At 41.9% G+C, this 21178-nt stretch overlaps 1 protein-coding gene across 2 annotated transcripts in view; it reads left to right on the top strand.

Annotated features, from left to right (window-relative positions):
• The window catches only part of LOC130291103 (baculoviral IAP repeat-containing protein 1-like), a 57606-nt gene extending 45179 nt beyond the window's left edge, over nucleotides 1-12427 (top strand). For both annotated transcript variants that reach the window (XM_056539524.1, XM_056539516.1), the window contains exons 12-15: nucleotides 1381-1542; nucleotides 4108-4194; nucleotides 6897-7064; nucleotides 9871-12427. In XM_056539524.1, coding sequence (XP_056395499.1) covers nucleotides 1381-1542; nucleotides 4108-4194; nucleotides 6897-7064; nucleotides 9871-10235 — 782 coding nt within the window. In that variant the 3' untranslated portion in view covers nucleotides 10236-12427. The remainder of the gene's footprint in view (nucleotides 1-1380; nucleotides 1543-4107; nucleotides 4195-6896; nucleotides 7065-9870) is intronic.
• Nucleotides 12428-21178: the final 8751 nt, after the last annotated feature.

The following is a 21178-nucleotide window of genomic DNA, read 5'->3' as shown; positions in this document are numbered from 1 at the left end:
AGGGGGCGTGTCGGCTGCCGCTTCGTGCGGGGGTCGACACCCGCTATCTGGGCCGAGAGCCGGGGCCCTGTACAGAGAGATCGCAGGGGGCCCCAGCGGTCGAACCCCCAGCGATCTCAAACTTATCCCCTATCCTTAGGATAGGGGATATGTTTTTCACACTGGACTACCCCTTTAACCCCTTCTTGTTCTAACGCCAGGGCATGGTTTAGCTTTAACCAACTGAAGGTAATACCGCTAATCCTGGGCTAGACTTGGGGGCAGTGAAGACACCGACGCCAAGTTACGGACAATGGACAACAGGTGATAGTCTATGCAGTACAATCAATATCCCAAGGATATCCCCAGGTGACCAGTGACACAGGTCGCAGGCTTGCTGGGACTTGCAGTATGTAGAGACACTTTAGTGCAGGCCACAGTGACTATATAGAATACTTGACTTGACAATTGATATGAAGAGGACTTTGAGCTTACTAAAGCTGACTTTGTGGCTGCAGACTTTAGGCTTGAGGCCTCCAATGCTCTGGACACACACACTGAGATGACTGCACTGGACCTCAGCAGGAGCAAGAATGCTGGAATAGAGAGATTGTAGCTCCACCCCTGGTTTTTATAGGGGTGTCTAGCAAAGAGCCCATAGGTCACTTGAGGGGTCACCTGGTCACTAGTGGCTCCTGGGTAACAAGGATATGGTCACAGTAATTAAAGAAACATTATACTTTTAATATATAACATATGTACATAGGGGATAATACTGCAGGGGGCCCTGGGGACATAAAGGGACTGTGCCTGACAGGACAGGAGAAGGTTTGGGGAAACATCATCCTGTACTAGGCCAGCACATATACTATCAATGCAAGCCTGTGATGCACATCCCAGTATAGGTAAAGTTGCTTACACTATCCATAGGCTCCCATATAAAAAAATATAAGAAAAGAAAGGTATACTTTGCAGCATATATTTATTTATGTAATGCCTTTGTGTAGAAAAGCATGGCCTACTATACATTTTATTACTGTTGAAAATAATTATAACATATAGGATATGCAATTACATTGAAAACCTAAAATTCTAATAACTAGCGGGCCAGACTAAAACTGTTTGTTAGGATACTTTCACATGTGACATTTGGATGCAGTATTCAAATTAATTTATAAAAGCCAATATCCAGAAGTGGATGATACAGTAAAAGGAACAATATAGGAAGGATTCTACTACTTGATTCTCTTCTTTTTTGGTTTCAAAGGCAAAATGAAAAACTGCATTAAAAGGCATGTGAGAATGCACCCTTAAAGATATATTCCTTTGTTTCTATACTTGTAAAGTTGTATTTTAATGTGTGAAACTATTGTTAATCATTTTTGCCATTTAACATTGCAGCCAATTTTATTGAGAATTTTCGTAATCTGATCTCTTTTACATTGAAATGTAAATTCTGTCCCGGGTTGAAGAATATTGTTGATTCATTATCTCGATGTGGAAAAATGCAGGAGCTGAGATTTCTGGAACTTGCACTTTATGACTTGGAAATTATCCATCTGGGTAGGATTTGGTTCATATGTTACTTACTGGAAATAAGCATACAGCAGTATATCTTACAATATTTGTGTAAAATTTGTTTTTAGCGTAACTGTGCTTTTTGACCCTAAGGCTAAGTTCAGACTACAGATTTTCAAGCGTAGTTCTGCTTAGAAATTACGCTCGGAAGTTCATGTACAGCTGTCCCATTCCCAATGGTGCACAGTACACACTATGGAATTTCTGCGCTGGAGCTGTCACCACTGAAATAATGATCTGGCTAATTTTTTCAGCAGAGTACCACATGGAATATATTGCGGTCTCCGTCCAGAGATTCCACAGCCTGAACCCAGCCTTAGGAGCCGTCACTAAGGCCTGTACACAGGAGAAAAATCTGGCCCATGTCCAACACTGTGCCATCACTTTTTAACTTGCAGATGACAAATTTGTATTCTAGGCCCTAATGTCTGTAGGGGGCTCCATACTTTCCATGTGACACCTGTTTGTTTGGAAAGTCATTGTATTCGGGCAATGACTGCCACAATACAATTCGATTCTGCTGGTGAATTGTGTATTATAAGGGATAATATGCCTCCTTTGGCCCTTTGCTTTTATATGGTCACACAACTATAAAATTAGTGACAGATAATATTCCTGTTATTCCTTATTATTATATACTAGCTGAGTACCCGGTGTTGCCCGTTTTTTCCTTCCTAATCCTTGTTGGGGAGGAAAATCAACAAAGGCGGAAGCTTTTGACTTCATGTCCCGTCCTCATATATTGTTGTCATATCCCAACCCCATATCCCGTCCTCCTATCTCAACCTCATATCCTGTCCTCATATCCCGACCTCATATCCTGTCATCATATCTCAACCTCATATCCTTACCTCCTATCTCTACCTCATATACCAACCTCCTATCCCGCATTCTTATCTCAACCTCATATCCTGTCCTCATATCCTGTCCTCATATCCTGACCTGATATCTCGACCTCCTATCTCGACCTCATATCCTGTCCTCATATCCCATCCTCATATCTCGACCTCCTATCCCGACCTCCTATCCTGTCCTCATATTCTGTCCCCATATTCCGTCCTCATATCTCAACCTCATATCCCGTTCTCATATCCTGACCTCCTATCTCAACCTCATTTCCTGTCCTCTTGTCTTGACCTCATATCCCGTCCTCATATGCCGACCTCATATCCCGTCCTCACATCCCGTCTTCATATCCCGACCTCATATACCATCCTTATATCCCATCCTCATATCCTGACCTCATATACTGTCCTTATGTCCCATCCTCATATCCTGTCCTCAGATGGGACTGATTTGTGATGAAGATATTGTAAGCTGAAAATAGAAGGAGACTTGGCTTTGTGGGACTGGGCGTGATTTGCAAGCCAGACTGATTCACAAAAAGGGTAGATAATAAAATGGTGGGGTTTAAATGTGGGCGTGTCTTTGTGAGATGGGGTGTGGCTTGCTAGCCGGCCCGACGCATTCACCTGGAGATGCAGAGCGGAGCTTGTGGAGCAAGGTACTGGAAGTCACATATACTTGCATGGGACTTGAAACAAAAACCCATCTTTTATATAAGGGTGTAGGTAAGGGTTAATTTAACTATCATATATTTTTGTTTGACATATAAGTAATATGTGTACCAGGTATTATTGAAATATCTCCAGCCATACGGAAGTTTTGTGGGAACATACATTTCCTATTGATTTGCATGGGACTTTAAACAAAAACCCAGACCCTCACAAATGGGGGTGGGGTGGGGGGGGGGGGGGTAGTAAAGGGTTAAATTAACTATCCTATATTTTAAGTGGACATATAAGTAACATGTGACCAAGTATTATAAAAATATCTCCAGCTGTTTGGAAGTTATGCAGTAACATATATTTCCTATAGACTTGTATGGGACTTTAAACAAAAAACCCCGCCCCTAGCAAATATGGGTGAGTAAGGTTTAAATTACCTATCCTATGTTTGTTGTTGACATATAAGTAACATGTGTGCTAAGTTTCATGTTAATATCTTTAGCCATTTGGACGTGATGCTGGAACATACACACATACATACATACACACATTGGGGTTTATTTACTAAGAGTGGAGTGTAGTTTTCTTTTTGGGTTTTGATTTCCAACAGGTATTTTCCCAAGGTATTTACTAATGTTTTCCTACATTTTGCACTTTTCCCCATGTTTTGCTTTTTTACAACTGTTCTGATCTGTCGTGTTTTCCTCAGCTCAAATCCACCACATTTTCTGTAAATATGTTGGGATTTTTCTAAACTGTTGGATACATGCCCCTTTTGTCAGGAACACGCCCACTTTCTCTCATGGCCATGCCCTCTTTTCGGGTTTTTCTTGTAAAATGGAGGGTTTTGGTTTTTTGGGTTGCAAATTGTGTCGCATGGAACATTTGGGTGCATTTGGGTTCAAAAACCCTACAAAAAATTGTCAGGATCATCTTTATCCCATTAAGTTTTAAATATATAGATTATATCATACTGTAGATAGATAGATTATATCATAAACATTACCTTTTATCTCATAATGTTTTCTTCGTTTTTTTCTAGCTTCTGCATTATCCTCATTTACAAATCTCAAGATTTTGGAAATAGAATTTTATTACTCTGTAAAAGTTGAAGCAACAAAAAAGTTTGGTATGTTTCTATTAGATATAAAACTAGAGGACATTGTTATATGTAATTTTGTATTATTACAGGGCTATTGCAGTCCTGTAAAACATATCCCCTATCCACAGAATAGGGGATAAATGTCTGATCATGTGGGGTCCAACCTCAGGGATTTTCAGAACGGGGCCCCAGTTCTTCCTGCTGCATGGACCAGTGGGTCAGCACAGGCGCTCCATGCATTGTCTATGGACATAGCGCCAGAGATACCCAAGCACATCGCCTGTGTATCTCCAGCTCTCGCATAAATAATGCATTGATTTTTAGATTATGCTGTATAAGTATGAAACAATATACAGTACAATGGACGGGGATGGGATTTAGAAAGCCCCTTCCACACATAGGGGGAAAAAACTAACAATAATTCAGGGCACATCACTTTTCACTGCAAAATTCACCGTTTACAATACTTGTGTGATTAGTGGAGGTAATACAGATGTGATGTGTGTACGGAACTGGGCCCCATTACCATACATAGAGGCACGTAATGGTCACTATACCTGGATTGGAACCATGGTGTTTCAGGGAATGCTACAGTTGCTTTAAAGGGGTACGCCACTGCTAGACATCTTATCCACTATCCCAAGGATACTGGAAAGTGATAAGGACAGCATTACATTGAAAGGGGACATCAGTCGACTGAGAATACAAGAGAAGATCAGCCTCCCCCTCCTCTGTAGAATGACCTCTGCACAGGTTGTAGAGGTCACAGAAAATGCTTAGAAACCTGCCCCATACAATGAATAGTGACTCTGGATGTTCATTGCATCTATGTTTTGTAACTATAATAATGTGCTAAAAATAAAGTCAATTATAATCCAAAAATAAAATCTGATTAGAAAAAAACAGAACATGTTTCAGTATCTGGCTCTAGTCAATAAAAAAAAATCTAGATTTCACATTCCTTTTAATTCTGCTAAATGTTGGTGATCTTCTAGTTGGATCTTTAAATATATGACACATTGATTGCCTCTCCTAAAAATAGGCTTTCATTGTCCCCCCCCCCCCCCCCCAGAAAGCATAATAATTAAATTCCCTCGTCAGCCTTCATTACAGCCCTGATTTATATCTTTAATGTTTTTTTACTTTAAATATACACCTTGTGCTAAAATAATATTAAAAAAAAAAAATTTTTTTTAAATTATCATTCTACTCATAATGAGACTGTGAAGGTAGAGAAACAAAAATTTTGGATGGACATAAATATTCAGACCCCTTGCTATGATACCTAAAATCTAGCTCTGGCTCCTCCCATTTCTATACCTAGATTGGAGTCACCTGTGGTAAATTCAATGGAATAGACAGGATTTAAAAAGACACACCCCTGTCTAGATAAGTTCTCACAGCTGGCAATACATACATATCAGTGCAAAAAGCAAGCCGTGAGTTGGAAAAACTGCCTGTAAAGCTCAAAGACAGCTTTATGTGTAGACACAGATATGGAGAAGAGTACAAAAAAAAATTCTGCTGCACTGAAAGTTTTCAAGAGCTCAGTAGCCTCTATAATTTATAATTCTTAAATGGAAGAACTTTTAAACAACCAGGACTTTTTCTAGATCTGGCCACCCCACCAAACTAAGTAATAGGGGGAGAAGGGCCTTGACAAGAGCCAAATGGGCATTCTGGCTGAGCTCCAAAGATACTGTGAGCAAGTGGAAAAACTTGAAGTTTTACCTAAGTTTGCCTAAATTCTAACCGTCATGTTTGGAGGAAACCGGGCACTGCCCATCACCTGCCCAATACCATCCCTACAGTGATGCATGGTGTTGGCAGCATCATGCTGTGGGGGTGTTTGTCAGCAACTGGGACAGGGAGACTGGTCATTGTTTAGGGAAAGCTGAATGGAACAAGTACAGACATATTCTTAAGGTAAACCGGATTCAAAGTGCTCTGGACCTCAGACTGGGCCCAAGATTCATCTTCCAAGAAAATGGGGGAGATTTATCAAAGCCTGTGCAAAGGAAAAGTTTCCCAGTTGCCCATAGCAACCAATCAGATCACTTCTTTCATTTTGTAGAGGCCTTGTTAAAAATGAAAGAAGCGATCTGATTGGTTTCTATGGGCAACTGGGCAACTTTTCCTTTGGACAGGATTTGATAAATCTCCCCCAATGACCCTAAGCATATAGCTAAGACAACAAAGGAGGGGCCCGACCAGAGCCCTGACTTCAACCTAATCTGACATCTATGGAGACACCTGAAGTGGCTTCCACTAACAGTCCCCATCCGGCCTGACAGAGCTTCAGAGCATCTGCAGAGAAGAATGGCAAACAAAATCCCCAAATCCAGGTATACAAACCTTGTGACATCATAGAAGACTGGAGGCTGTAATACCAGCCAAACTAAATACTGAGTAAAGGGTCTGAATACTTATGTCAATGAAATATTTGAGTTTTTCCTTTTTTTCTAAATAGCAAAGATTTCTAACATTCTATTTTCACTTTGTCATTATGGAGTATTATTCAGTGTCAAATGATGGGAAACAACTTGATTTATTGTTTAACACAGGGCCCCAACATGACAAAATGTTTAAAAAAAAGTTAAAGGGTCTGTACTGAATATAGATAATTACTGTATATATATATACGTAGAAATATATATCATACATTGCATTTATACATTTGACGTTTTTCTTTTGGTTTGATTTGCTTTTTTTCATTTCATTGTATTTAGCTGAAGGTTTAGCCTATCTGGAACAGCTTGAAGAATTTACATTTCCGGGTGGATCCGCTGTTAAAGAAAATATATCCCATTTCATTCAGGCACTTCAGCATATGCCCAACCTCAGAACTCTCACCATACAGTGCAGATTATTGAATGATAGCAGCCTGCTGGAGTTAGGTAAGAAGAATGAGATCCTAAAAAAATATACTTGGTATAAAGGAGTATTCCAGGACTTTTTTTTATTTGACTGTGCTACAGGGGCTGTAAAGTAAGGGTAGTTCATATTACAGTGTCTGTACCTGTGTTTGATGGCTGGTCTCACAATTCTTATCTAATTTTTGCCCTAATGTTCATTTTTGGCAGCATACAAAATGAGTAACGTCTCAGGTTTTCCCAAGGTTGCAATGCAGCCTGAAACATTACATTACTAGTCAGGTGTTGAAAGGAAGCCTCTCCTTGCTTTAATGGGTGGAGCGACTGCTGACTGGGTAGTTTCAACCACAGCACAGCATGGAAAGGTGCTCAGGTGTGCTTCAATAGGTGGAGTGGCTGATGTGTAGGAGGGAGAAAAGTGACCTCAGACTTACAAACAAGGGATCCTGGGACTTGTAGTTTCAGGGAGGGAACTCCAACAGGAAATAGCCATTTCACAAAAAGAAAGCAGCAGTGTTATGGTGGACTCACAACATAGCCATTTAGCCTTAACCTCTTAAGGACGCAGGGCATACTTAACGATAGCCGTGACCCATTGCTAATACCGGACATCACCGTTCGCGGTAATGTCCGGTATTAACCCTTTAGACGCGGCCATTGAAGTTGATCGCCACATCTAAAGTTAAAAAAAGCATTCCCGGCAGCTCAGTCGGGCTGATCGGGACCACCGCAGTGAAACAGCGGTATCCCGATCAGCTATGAGGACACAAGGAGGGTCCCTACCTGCCTCCTCATTGTCCGATCGCCGAGTAATAAAAAAAAAAAAATATATATATATATATATATTTTTTTTTTTTTTTTTGGGGGGGGGGGGGGGGGGTAAAATGACTGATGTCATTAAGGGGTTAAAGGGGTACTCCACTGGAAAACATTTTTTCTAAATCAACCGGTGCCGCAAAGTTAAACAGATTTGTAAATTACTTCTATTTAGAAATCTTAATCCTTCGAGTACTTATCAAGTAGTTCTTTTCTTTTTTAATTTCCTTTCTGTCTGACCACAGTGCTCTCTGCTGACACCTCTGTCCATGTCAGTAACTGTCCAGAGTAGGAGCAAATCCCCATAACAAACCTCTTCTGCTCTGGACAGTTCCTGACATGGACAGAGGTGTCAGCAGAGAGCACTGTAGTCAGACAGAAAATAAATTCAAAAAGAAAAGAACTTCCTGTGGAGCATACAGCAGCTGATAAGTACTGGAAGGGTTAGGATTTTTAAATAGAAATAATTTACAATTCTGTTTAACTTTCTGCCACCAGTTGATTTAGCAAAAAACTTTTTTCAAGTGGAGTACCCCTTGAAGGCAAGCAAGGATCCTTCCTAAGCATATCCATTATTGTCTGGCAGGAAAGTACTAAAATCACCTTATGGTGGATAACCCCTCTAACCCCTTAAGGACCAAGGACGTACCGGTACATCCTTGGTCCTGCTCTTCTGATATAACGCGGGGTTACACAATAACCCCGCGTGATATCACGGCGGGCCCGGCGTCATAGTGAAGCCGGGACCCGCCTCTAATAGCGCGCAGCGCCGATCGTTATTAACCCTTTAGCCGCACGCTCAGAGCTGAGCCGCACGGCTAAAAGTGAAAGTGAAAGTTCCCGGCTAGCTCAGTCGGGCTGTTCGGGATAGCCGCGGCTAATCGCGGCATCCCGAACAGCTGACAGGACAGCGGGAGGGCCCCTACCTGCCTCCTCGCTGTCCGATCGCCGAATGACTGCTCAGTGCCTGAGATCATGCGGCAGAATCGTTGATCACTGGTTTCTTATGAGAAACCAGTGATCAACATAGAAGATCAGTGTGTACAGTGTTATAGGTCCCTATGGGAGCTATAACACTGCAAAAAAAAAAGTGGAAAAAAAAGTGAATAAAGATCATTTAACTTCTCCCCTATTAAAAGTTTGAATCACCCCCCTTTTCCAATAAAAAAAAAAAAACACAGTGTAAATAAAAATAAACATATATGGTATCACCGCGTGCGGAAATGTCCGAATTATAAAAATATATCATTAATTAAACCGCTCGGTCAATGGCGTGCGCGCAAAAAAATTCCAAAGTCCCAAATAGTGCATTTTTGGTCACTTTTTATGTCATTTAAAAATGAATAAAAAGCGATCAATAAGTCCTATCAATGCAAAAACGGTACCGTTAAAAACTTCAGATTACGGCGCAAAAAATGAGCCCTCATACCGCCCCATACATGGAAAAATAAAAAAGTTATAGGGGTCAGAAGATGACAATTTTAAACGTATTAATTTTCCTGCATGTAGTTATGATTTTTTCCAGAAGTCCGACAAAATCAAACCTATATAAGTAGGGTATCATTTTAATCGTATGGACCTACAGAATAAAAATAAGGTGTCATTTTTACCGAAAAATGTACTACGTAGAAACGGAAGCCCCCAAAATTTACAAAACAGCGTTTTTTTTTCAATTTTGTCGCACAATGATTTTTTTTCCCGCTTCACCGTAAATTTTTGGGGAAAATGACTGACGTCATTACAAAGTAGAATTGGTGGCGCAAAAAATAAGCCATCATATGGATTTTTAGGTGCAAATTTGAAAGAGTTATGATTTTTTAAAGGCAAGGAGCAAAAAACTAAAATGCAAAAACGGAAAAAACCCCGGTCCTTAAGGGGTTAAAGTATAGCACAAAGATGGAGTGGAGTCCAGATATATAGCAATAACATTCAGTGATGTTTTATCCAGTTTATAGTATATGGCATTTTTGTTATTTGTTATGTTTCATAAGTACATGCCATTTCTTTTTTTTAGCCAAAATAACAGCTGACGGCCATCTGAGAAACCTGCAGAAGGTAGACCTCAGTCATAATCCCGACATCACACAGTCTGGATGGAGAGACTTCTTTCTTCTACTAGATAATCTGCCAAAATTGACTGATCTTAATATTTCCAGATTCATTTCTCAATACTACATAACAGACCCTGTGACCTTTATTGCTTTAACTCACTGTGTGTCTCGACTTCACAGCCTAAATGTCTTGTCAATGTTTGGCTGGCTGCTCGATGATAAAGATATTGAAATGTTTGATTCAATGAAAATGAAGCATCCACAATCAAAGTGGTTTAACCTATTTTGGAAATGGACACTGCCATTCCCTCCAGTAGTCACTAGATGACAATTGTATAACCAGGGGTGGATTTATCTACAATAACCAAAAATACTCAACTCCCATTGTAAATTGGGTTTATCTGCAAAATTAATCAACTTTCAGCAGTTTTCTGTATATAAAAAAGAACCATTTAAATTGTTCAGCACCATTAATGTAAAACATGGTTTCTACAAATCCAATACAAAATAACAATATTAATGTCTATTATAGTCTCAGAATTATTTAACTCCTTCATGGCGAGGATAAAGCACATTTTTGCTGTTATGACCTAGTATAAATGTGATGTATAGCCAGAAATCTGCTTGTAACAGCTCTCCTGAGGAATCTTAGACCATATCTTATGGGCAATGGACCCAGGTTAAAGGGTAACTATCATTAGAAAACACTGTGCTGCTCCAAGCGCCATGACCTTTCCCTTCTGTTCTGCTCAGCTAAATGAGAGCTATATGGAATTGCAGGAGTTCGATAGACTTATTTTGCAATTCCATATGCTGCTCACTTTAGTGAAAGGTCATGGCACTTGAAATGACATTTTAAATGAAAGTTACCCTTTAACTAATGTTCTTGGGTTTGTGTGCCGCAATCACCTTCTTCAAATCCCACCAACTGGTGCCCAAGCTTCAGCTTCCTCACAGAAAGAATGACATTGTGTGGTGTCTACGGGGGTCACCACAATTGTCTCCTAGGATTTTGTGATACATGACTGAATCCATCTTTCCTCCACATGCTGCAGGTTTCCAGGGCCAGCGAAAGCAAAGCCCCAAAGCAGCCCTAGGGCATCATCGAGCCACCGCAATGCTTCTCTGTAGACACTGTGCTCTATTCATCATGAGCTTTGTTCTTCCTATCCAGGCACAAGCACAAGAAAAGTCGGCTCGGATATGCTCAAAACCATATTACATATAGTTACATAGTTAGTATGGTTGATAAAAGACATTTGTACATCATGTTCAACCAAGGAGTTGAAGAGAAGGGATATGGTTGGATGAAGGGGAAGGGATGTGAGTTTAGATTTCCTCATAAGCATTAATGTTATTTTGTTCTAAGACTCTTATCTAACCCTGTTTTGAAGCTTTTAACTGTTCCTGCTGTGACCAGTTCCTGAGGTAGATTGTTCCATAAATTCACAGTTCTTAGGGTAAAGAACGATTGTTGCCCCTTGAGACTAAACCTTTTCTTCTCCAGACGGAGGGAGTGCCCCCTCGTCCTTTGAGGGGGTTTAACCTGAAACAGTTTTTCCCCATATTTTTTGTATAGGCCATTTAAATACATTAATCATATCGCCCCTTAAACGTCTCTTCTCAAGACTAAACAAATGTAATTCTTTTAATCTTTCCTAATAGGTAAGATGTTCCATACCCCTTATTAGTTTAGTCACCCTTTTCAGCTCCACAACATCCCTTTTATCAACTGGTGCCCAAAACTGAACAACATATTTCAGGTGAGGCCATACCAATGCTTTATAAACGGGTATCGCGTAACTTATACACATCCTCTATAGACTGTACTGTGCTACAAAGCTTGATGTCATCTGCAAAGATAGAAACAGAGCTGTTAATGCCATCCTCTATATCATTAATAAATAAATTAAACAAGAGCAGGCCCAGTACTGAACCTTGGGGTACACCACTAATAACCGGGGACCAATCAGAGGTATGAATCATTGACTACCACATAAAGGCACAAAAGTTATGGAAATCTGTTCAGTGGAGTAATTAAACAAAACTGGAACTTTTTGGGCCAGTGGATCAGCAGTATGTCTGGAGAAAAATTAACCATACATTGTCTACCCTGCCTACAGTGAAGCATGGTGGTGTCTCAGTGATCCGCTGGGGCTTCTTTGCTTCCTCTGGAAACCTGCAGTATGTGAAAGACAAAAAGAATTCAACCAAGAATGAAAAAACCCTAGGAGAAAACCTCTGGGGAAGCTAAGCTTGGGCATCATTAGACCTTTTAACAGGACAGTGTTCCAAAGCATACCTCAAAGTCTACCAAGGCTTGGTTTTAAAAGAAGTCCTGGAAGATTTATGACTTGAACCCCATAGAGAATCTTTAGTGGAATTTAAAGAAGCCTGTTGCAGGTGTACACATTGAACACAGTGGTATAATATTATATAACATTTTTTGGTAATTTTTCTAGCCTGCACTTTCTCCCTTATGCCAGTTTTAATTGCTCAGAATGTACGATATTTAATAAAGTTGACCATTTCTTTTAATGTACTTTTTGTCTTGTGGTTTTTTTTCATACCCCCCTATTGAGTGGAGTTGCGCAAAAATGTAACACCTTTAAAAAATTTCCCTATAAAGTGTTTACAAAACTCACTACAATTAACCCCTTAACCCCCGTGGACGGCTCAAATTATGGGAAGTGCACTCAGGAGCTGAGCGCACTTCAAACCTGGCACGTCCCGGTTTCTATTAGTGGTGCAAAAAACAAGCCCTCATATGGGTCTGTAGGTGCAAAATTGAAAGCGTTATGATTTTTAAAAGGTGATGAGGAAAAAACGAAAGTGCAAAAAGGAAAAACCCTGCGTCCTTAAGGGGTTAAAGGGGTTATCCAGTAATAGAAAAACAGAGCTAATTTCTTGCAAAAACAGCTCCACATCTGTCCCCAGGTTGTGTGTGGTATTACAACTTGGCTCCATTCAATTCAATAGAACTGAACTGCAGAACCACACCCAACCTGGAGACAAACAGGGAGCGGTTTTTGAAAGAAATTAGCTCTGTTTTTCTATTCCTGGATAACCCCTTTTACCAAATTCATCCCCCTTTATTGAAACCACACCCCTTTGTTGGACGAAGTGCAAATTTTTTTGTGACTTTTCTTTTTTTTTTTTTTTATGCCAGAACACTGGCATGCAAGCCTAGACAAGTTCCCTCCTGTGTCCCCTTAATGGTCTACATTTTTTTCACCAGTATAAATATATATTTGGTTAAGAACAGTGCATAAATATAATATAACGGAATATATAGCAACCAAAATGCAGTTACACCCATTTCTACTGCCACATTTGGAAAAAGAGTCTTTGGGGTTGTGTTCGAGTGCTCCATAGGAACTATACAAATCCTAGAATCGCTTCCTTAAAAGGAAACTGACATGATGTTCACCCGCACTAAACCAAATACCCTGGGTTATATTGCAGGTGAACCTGAGTAAAATGATGTTATACTTACTAAAATCAGTCCAGCCGTTTTCTACATATTGCCCCTGTTGCTAGTATCAAATTAAGTCTTGGAGGCAGGAGGCGGTTTGCCGAGATTTGCTGATTGGACATTTCCCACTGTTGAGAAGTGGTGATCAGCACGGACTTCAATGGCAGTGACAACAGATCAAGCAAATGAGTACATTTTTTTTGTTAGCCAAGTTACCTGTTTACGTGACCTCAACTACTTATTATAAAAGTAATACCAAAGAAGATCCCCTCTAAATCAAATCAGCCAGAAAAGAGCTTGCAAAATCATGATAAGATCCTTCAACTCAGAAAAGAGAAAGAGATACATCAAGACAATACAAAGCATTTAATATTTACAGATGTCTCCTTCAACTACGAATACAAAGAGTTACCTTCACTGATATCAAGTGTTGGCTGAGAAAGCGAGGAATACTGTATGGCGGCATACCCTGCATTACTATGGATCATCTGTGGTGACTGGGGTGTTGCAGTTTGTAGCAGGGTCTGGTGGTATTAACCCTGGGGGCAAGATATTGTTAACCCCTTAGTGTTCGGGACGTCAGGATGTGATTATTCTGGCATGGTAACCGCCGTCAACCAACCCAAAAACTGTTTTGTAATAAAGGAATGTCCACAGCAAGGATTCTGAATAAACTGGAACTTTTACTTGAAATGCTTAGGGAACAGTCTTTACAATTATGCAGTTCCTTCAGAGGCAATCGGGACGCAGGATACCTCGCAGGCTTGCTTGGACTTGTAGTGTTTGAGATATTTAGGCAGGCCACTGTGCTACTAATATATTCCTTAGCTGAGTAGTAGTCACTGGATTTGTAGAGAGAATTGTAACTCATGTTTTAGAAGTGGCTGCTGTTCCTTAGGCTTTGGCCTAGATGCAATTGTGCAGGAATTGATGCAGCTTTAGTGTACAGGATGAGAAGCAGGAACTAAGAGAGCTAACTGAGAGACTACAGCCCCTTATATACTAGAGGGCTGGACTAAAGCACATTGGTTGCTAATGCCTGGGGTTCCTGTGCCCATGGAACTCTGGGTATATCACATGACAGGAGGTCACATGACCAAGGAAGGTCCTATACATGGTATACAAACTATACAACTTTATACATATAGACAATATGTACACAATGCAAATACATTACATTTATATGAGGCAACTAGGGGGGAGCCCTGCAGGAGAGGCCTATGGACTCAAGGGACTCTTCCTGAGGGGACTTATGGAGGGGACAGGACAAGGTCCTGTACCAGGACACCACAAACCCCCTTACTTAATAAGTCGGCCTTGACGTCTGTCCACTTAGGGAGAGGAGCGAAGTGGCCATTGGGCCGGATGCAGTCCTGAAGCATTTAATCACAATGTCCCATTTTAGGCTGAAGAACAGTAGAATAATGATGAATATTACATAGAGTCTCTGCATTTCATAATGTCCATACATGCTCTGTAACCTTTACAAACAGGGTTGAACATGATGAAAAGGGACGAGTTTCTTAAGACTCACGGAATAATAACATTCCTCAATAACATGACCATAATGTTATACTTTATCTCAATACCTTTTTCTTTAGCATAGGCATATTTACTTTATTATGCATCTCTAACAACTATGCATAAGAGTAGCTATCACATCTGACTATAGCTAGCAATTTTATTGACATTTGACTATGACTGATATTTGACTATGACTGACATTTGATATTTGACTAAAGTATGTATGATGACTACAATGCTTCTACACACTTGACATTATCTCACTGTTACTATTTTCTTTTTATTGATATACATTTAATATAATACCACTTCTGATTTCCATTGTTATACACAGGTTGCGGATTGGGTTGCCTTAGGCTTTCTGCCCAATGCCATGGCTGCTAGGGTCTATCGGTACTACACACTTACCCCTAGAACACTTTATCCTAGATAACATTTACACTTTCTGTTACCTTTACTGTTCACGTGCGTTTTAGTTAGCTACAGGTATACCTTCTGGCCAGTAAAGTACCCTGGACACGCAAAGACAAGAAGAACACATTAGTTGCATGACACTTTGGGAATAACAGTGGTATGGACTGATATAGAACAGGTTACAGTCCTAAATACTCATTTATTTTTGTGCATGTGAGATAGATATTTAAATTTTAGTGAATTATGTGAACTAAACTTGTAGATGTACACTAATGCAGCTTTTAGGTGTACTGAATTTTATGTGCATGAATGAAGTCAGTCTTGGTATCTAATTGGCAATTGGCCTTGTGTCGACTTTTGAGACCGACGCAACACCACCTCTTGGGTCTCAGGAGTGCCCTCTTCTTCTGGAGCTCTTGCTGTTCCGGTCATAGAGGGACCAGCTTGAGGGCTGGAGTCTGGAGTTGAACTCTGTCCTGGACTGGTGGGATCCATGTGAACTGAGGAGTTCAGATCTTGATTGGAGATAATTGCATCGGGAGACAGACTCATAGCAGGTGAGGAAACCAGAGATGGTTGTGCTGGAGCTGGATATGGCATTGCACAAAAGACTGCAGGCTGGTTGGATGAGAACATCGGTATGTCCATTGATGGATGGATTCCCTCTCCTGGCACATATTCCCTCGCGGGTCTAGCTGTAGTGGGAGCAGGAGGAGGAGGTTCAAATACATCCTCTCTGAGGCACAGTTTAATTCTGTTCCGATGAATCACCTGCGGTTCAAATCCAGTCTTCTGGACCTCGTAGATATCTGAGTCTGGGTATAGCATGGTGGTTATAGTATAAGGTTCCGTCTCCCAGATAGAATCCAACTTGTGTGTCCTGGGGAATTTCCGAAGCCAAACTCTGTCTCCCAGTTATAAAGGCTTAGCAGAGGTGTGGCGGTTGTAATCTCTCTGCTGCCTTTCTTGGGCCTCGCCCATCTTCTTCCCAACAATCTCCTTAGCGTCCTGAATCTGATGATCAGAGATCCAGTCTTGCGAGACCTGTGGAGAGTTTTTGAAGGGTGTTTGCAACCCAAACGCTAGGTCTTTTAGAAGTAGTCCATGCCGTCCCATCATGAGGAAGAAGGGAGTGTACCCTGTGGAGCAATGAATGGTGTTGTTGTAAATCTCCAGCAGTTCAGGCAATAGCCGAGGCCACTCTTCGTGCTTGAATACTGGCGCTGCTCGCAGCATGTGTATGAAGGCCTGATTGATGCGCCCGCATAATCCATTTCCCTGGGGGTGGTAAGCGGTAGTCCGGAGCTTCTTGCAGTCATGAAACTGACACAATTCCTGGAACAGTTGAGCTTCAAAGGCTGTTCCCCAGTCTGTGAGGACCGACTCTGGGCATCCCAGGGTCTGGACCCAGTTGAAATAGAACATCTGTGCAGCCGTCTTCGCTGTGAGGTCCTTGATAGGCACTACCACTACCCACTTGGAGTAGTGATCTTGAGGGCATAGGTGTATCCAGACCGAGTAGAAGATAACTTGACATGGTCCAAGGCGACCAGCTGGTTAGGCCTTCCAGTTTGGATGGAGTGAAGTGGTGCCCTCGCATCCTTGCGAAGATTCTTGGTAACGTTACAGACAGTACATTCACCGCACCATTTTTCAATGTCTCCTCGCATCCCGATCCAATAGAACCTCTGTCTGATGGTGGCTTCGGTCTTGTGGATTCCAGAGTGTCCCGACTGATCGTGGTAGGCATTAAGGACCATTGCAGCATCTCTTCTGAGAATCAGGATCTGATGGAGTCGCTCACCAGAGACTGGATCCAAAGAATTCCTGTACAACAGTCCCTTGTGTACAAACAGTTGGTTTCTTTCTCATCCCCTATTTGCAGCTGAGTCCACCACGGCTCTGGATGGCTGGTGTCGGCTCTGTGGACGGTCTGGGCGGTCCGCTGTCGAGCTACTTGCGAGTTGGTCAGTATGTCCTTGGGCCCAAGATGGTATAGCTGAGCGACAGGAGTATACATTGGCAGCCTGGTGGCAACATCAGACAAGTTGACTACCAGATCGGGACTCTTCCGTTAGACACTGTAACTGCATCGGCTCCAGCAACGCTTGATAATCTTGATTCTTCACCCCTGGTCGAGCACGACACCAGTTGATGGTTTCTATCTGAGGCTGTAGGATCATGGACCGTATATCTTGGATCCTCACTCGGACAATTTCCCCCTGGCGGTTGACAAATTTCTGTTCTGCTTGCAGAGTCTTCAGATGGTGTTGCGCAGCTCGCCGGTCTGAAGGTGACATGTGAAGGAGAGTTGCATGCAAGGACCCTACTATCTCCTCAAAACAATCTCTCATAATATTCATCCTTTATCAATTACATTAGTTACAATTACACCTTGTCATTGGAGGACATACTCTCCCACTTGAATGGTGGGCTCCCAATACCCATGCCTGGGTACAAGTTTCCCGTTCCCTGCCACCACTTTAAAGTCCACATCATCAGGTTCACATAATAATTCAGGACCCCAGTATTTATTTAAAAAAAACATCTTTAGGTATTGTAGACACCTGGGAACCTGTGTCAATGAGGGCCTCTAACTGTACCCCCTCAACAACCACCTTTACATAGGGGCAAGTCCTGGCGTAAAGGGAAAGTCCTGACTTGGTGTATGTTGCATCTGGACCTGGTGATGATGTTCCTGAGGGCCGTTCCTCGACCTCAGGGGATTCCCGTTTAACCCCTTAAGGACCAAGCCCATTTTCACCTTAAGGACCAGGCCAATTTTATTTTGTTTATTTTATTTCGTTTTTTCCTCCTCGCCTTTTAAAATCCATAACTCTTTTATATTTCGATCTACAGACCCATATAAGGGATTGTTTTTTGCATGACCAATTGTACTTTGTAATGAAACCTCTCATTTCACCATAAAATGTAAGGCGAACCCCAAAAAAATATTTTTTTAGGGAGGAAATGTAAATGAAAACCACAATTTTGCACATTTTGGAGGGTTTCATTTTCACACTGTACAATTTACATTAAAAATGACATGTGTTCTTTATTCCGTGGGTCAATACAATTAAAATGATACCCATGGCTAGATACTTTTATATTTTTGTACCACTTTAAAAAAATCAAAAACTTTTTGTACAAAATCAGTAATCTAAAATCGCCCTATTTTGACCACCTATAACTTTTTTCCATATATAGGGCAGTATAAGGGCTCATTTTTTGCGCCGTCATCTGTACGTTTTATCAATACTACATGTGCATATATAAAACTTTTATACCATTTTTTGTAAAAAATTTTAATAAAATGTGACAAAAAAGCAGCATTTTTGGACTTTTTAAAATTTTTTACGTTTACGCCGTTCACCGTATGAGATCATTAACATTATATTTTGATAGTTCGGACTTTTACGCACGCGGCAATACCAAATATGTTTATAAAAACAAATGACGCTTTTTTTGGGGTAAAATGGGAAAAACTGACAATTTTCATTTTCCAACTTTTTTTTTTTTTTACACTTTTTATGTCCCCTTAGGAGACTATCTAAAGCAATCATTTGATTGCTAATATTGTTCAGTGCTATGCATAGGACATAGCACTGACCAGTATTATCGGCTATCTCCTGCTCTGGTCTGCTTGATCTCAGACCAGAGCAGGAGACGGACGGAGGCAGGTGAGGGGACCTCCGTCCACCATTACAGATGATCGAATCCCAGCGGCAGCACTGCGGGCAATCCGATCATCTATTATATCATGCGCATTGCAACAGATGCCGTGATCTGTCCAGATCACGGCATCTGAGGGGTTAATGGCGGACATCCGCGCGATCGCGGATGTCGGCGATTACCAGCTGGTCCCCGGCTGCTGATAGCAGCCAGAACCTGCCGTGTATGACTCAAGCACCACTCTGATGCTTGCAGTCATACACAGGACGTAAATGTACGTCCTGGTGCGCGAAGTAGCGCCAAACCAGGACGTACATTTACGCCCGTGATCGTTAAGGGGTTAAAGCCCAACACTGGCTTTTTCAATGTCCAACTTTATTGCAATGGCTTCAGTAGGGCCTCTGAGTCCCTGGAGGCCTTATAGGGAGGTAATTATGTGGATTGGCAGGACGAGGAGCAGGTTTTCAGGGGGGATGTGTCTCTTGGCCAGATGGGCTGGACCTGCTAGCAAGTTCTTTAACGGCCTTAGTTAACTGGTCAATGTCCTGTCATACGCTTTGTAATTCTGAGGCCGCAGGGGTTGTAGGGGCAGGTGGTAGTGGTGCAGGGGCAGGCGGTGATGGCCCAATAAGAGAATTTTGAGTGCGCTGACCTGTAGACTTGATGGGATGCGCTGTAGCGGCAGCTTAAGTGGCCTGCATCCGAGGTTCCCGGTATCTGCTGTACAGACCCTTCTTCTGGTCCCTGCAGAGTCCGTGCAGCGGAGGTTTGTTATAGCAATGCGGACGCAGCTGCCAGAACTTTTGATTTTCGCTGTGCCCGGAGGACTTCCGGTTTGGTCCGGGCAAGAAATCCTTCCCCTCTGCAACACAGGAAGGGAACTTTTCATTCCTTCCAGCTGACACTGGAGGTGTGCCTGCGGAGGACCAGCGGGGCGGAGCTGCGGCCACTCACGCGCGCGGGAAGGTCTGGAACTGACTTTAACTCTTTTAGGTATCGCATCGAACACACAGTATTCTTCACCTCCCCCCTTACTTTTTTCCAGCGCCCCGGCAAAGGACAATTTCAGCAAGAATGTCCTGTACACTTTTGGGCGCAATTTCGGTCGCGACTTGCAACAATCCCGGACAATTTTGCCAACACAGTTCTGAATAGGGGGAGGACTAATGGCACTTGTAATAAAGGTATACACCTGTTTTTCGTTGCGGATGGTCTGGGTAGCTGAGTTAATACACACACCCAAGGCACACACCCAAATCCTGTTTATAGGACGCCAAAAGCTATGTGGTGACTGGAGTGTTGCAGTATGTAGCAGGGTCTGGTGGTATTAACCCTGGGGGCAAGATGTTGTTAACCCCTTAGTGTTCGTGAGGCCAGGATTTGGTTATTCAGGTATGGTAACCGCCGTCAACCAACCTAAAAATGGTTTGTAATAAAGGAATGTCCACAGCAAGGATTCTGAATAAACTGGAACTTTTACTTGAAATGCTTAGGGAACAATCTTTACAATTATGCAGTTTCTTCAGAGGCAACCGGGACACAGGATACCACGCAGGCTTGCTTGGACTTTGAGATATTTAGGCAGGCCACTGTGCTACTAATATATTCCTTAGCTGAGTAGTAGTCACTGGATTTGTAGAGAGAATTCTAACTCACGTTTTAGAAGTGGCTGTTGTTCCTCAGGCTTTGGCCTAGATGCAATTGTGCAGGAATTGATGCAGCTTTAGTGTACAGGATGAGAAGCAGGAACTAAGAGAGCTAACTGAGAGACTACAGCCTCTTATATACTAGAGGGCTGGACTAAAGCCCATTGGTTGCTAATGCCTGGGGTTCCTGTGCCCATGGAACTCTGGGTATCACATGACAGATCACATGACCATGAAAGGTCCTATACATGATATACAAACTATATAACTGTATACATACAGACAATATGTACACAATGCAAATATATATATATTTATATGTAATATACATTTATATGAGGCAACAAGGGGGGTCGGGGGGGGAGCCCTGCAGGAGAGCCCTATGGACTCAAGGGACTCTTCCTGAGGGGACTTAAGGTGGGGACAGGACAAGATCCTGTACCGGGACACCACACATCCACAGAAACAACAATCTTGGCAATGAGCTGCAAGGTGGAACTAAAGTCAACAGAAGCCCTGCATTACCTCATCATATGATTC

The sequence above is a fragment of the Hyla sarda genome, chromosome 1 (genome assembly GCF_029499605.1).
Source record: "Hyla sarda isolate aHylSar1 chromosome 1, aHylSar1.hap1, whole genome shotgun sequence".
Lineage (NCBI taxonomy): Eukaryota > Metazoa > Chordata > Amphibia > Anura > Hylidae > Hyla > Hyla sarda.
Note: the sequence above shows the minus strand (reverse complement) of the source record. Positions and strands in the feature narration are given on the sequence as shown.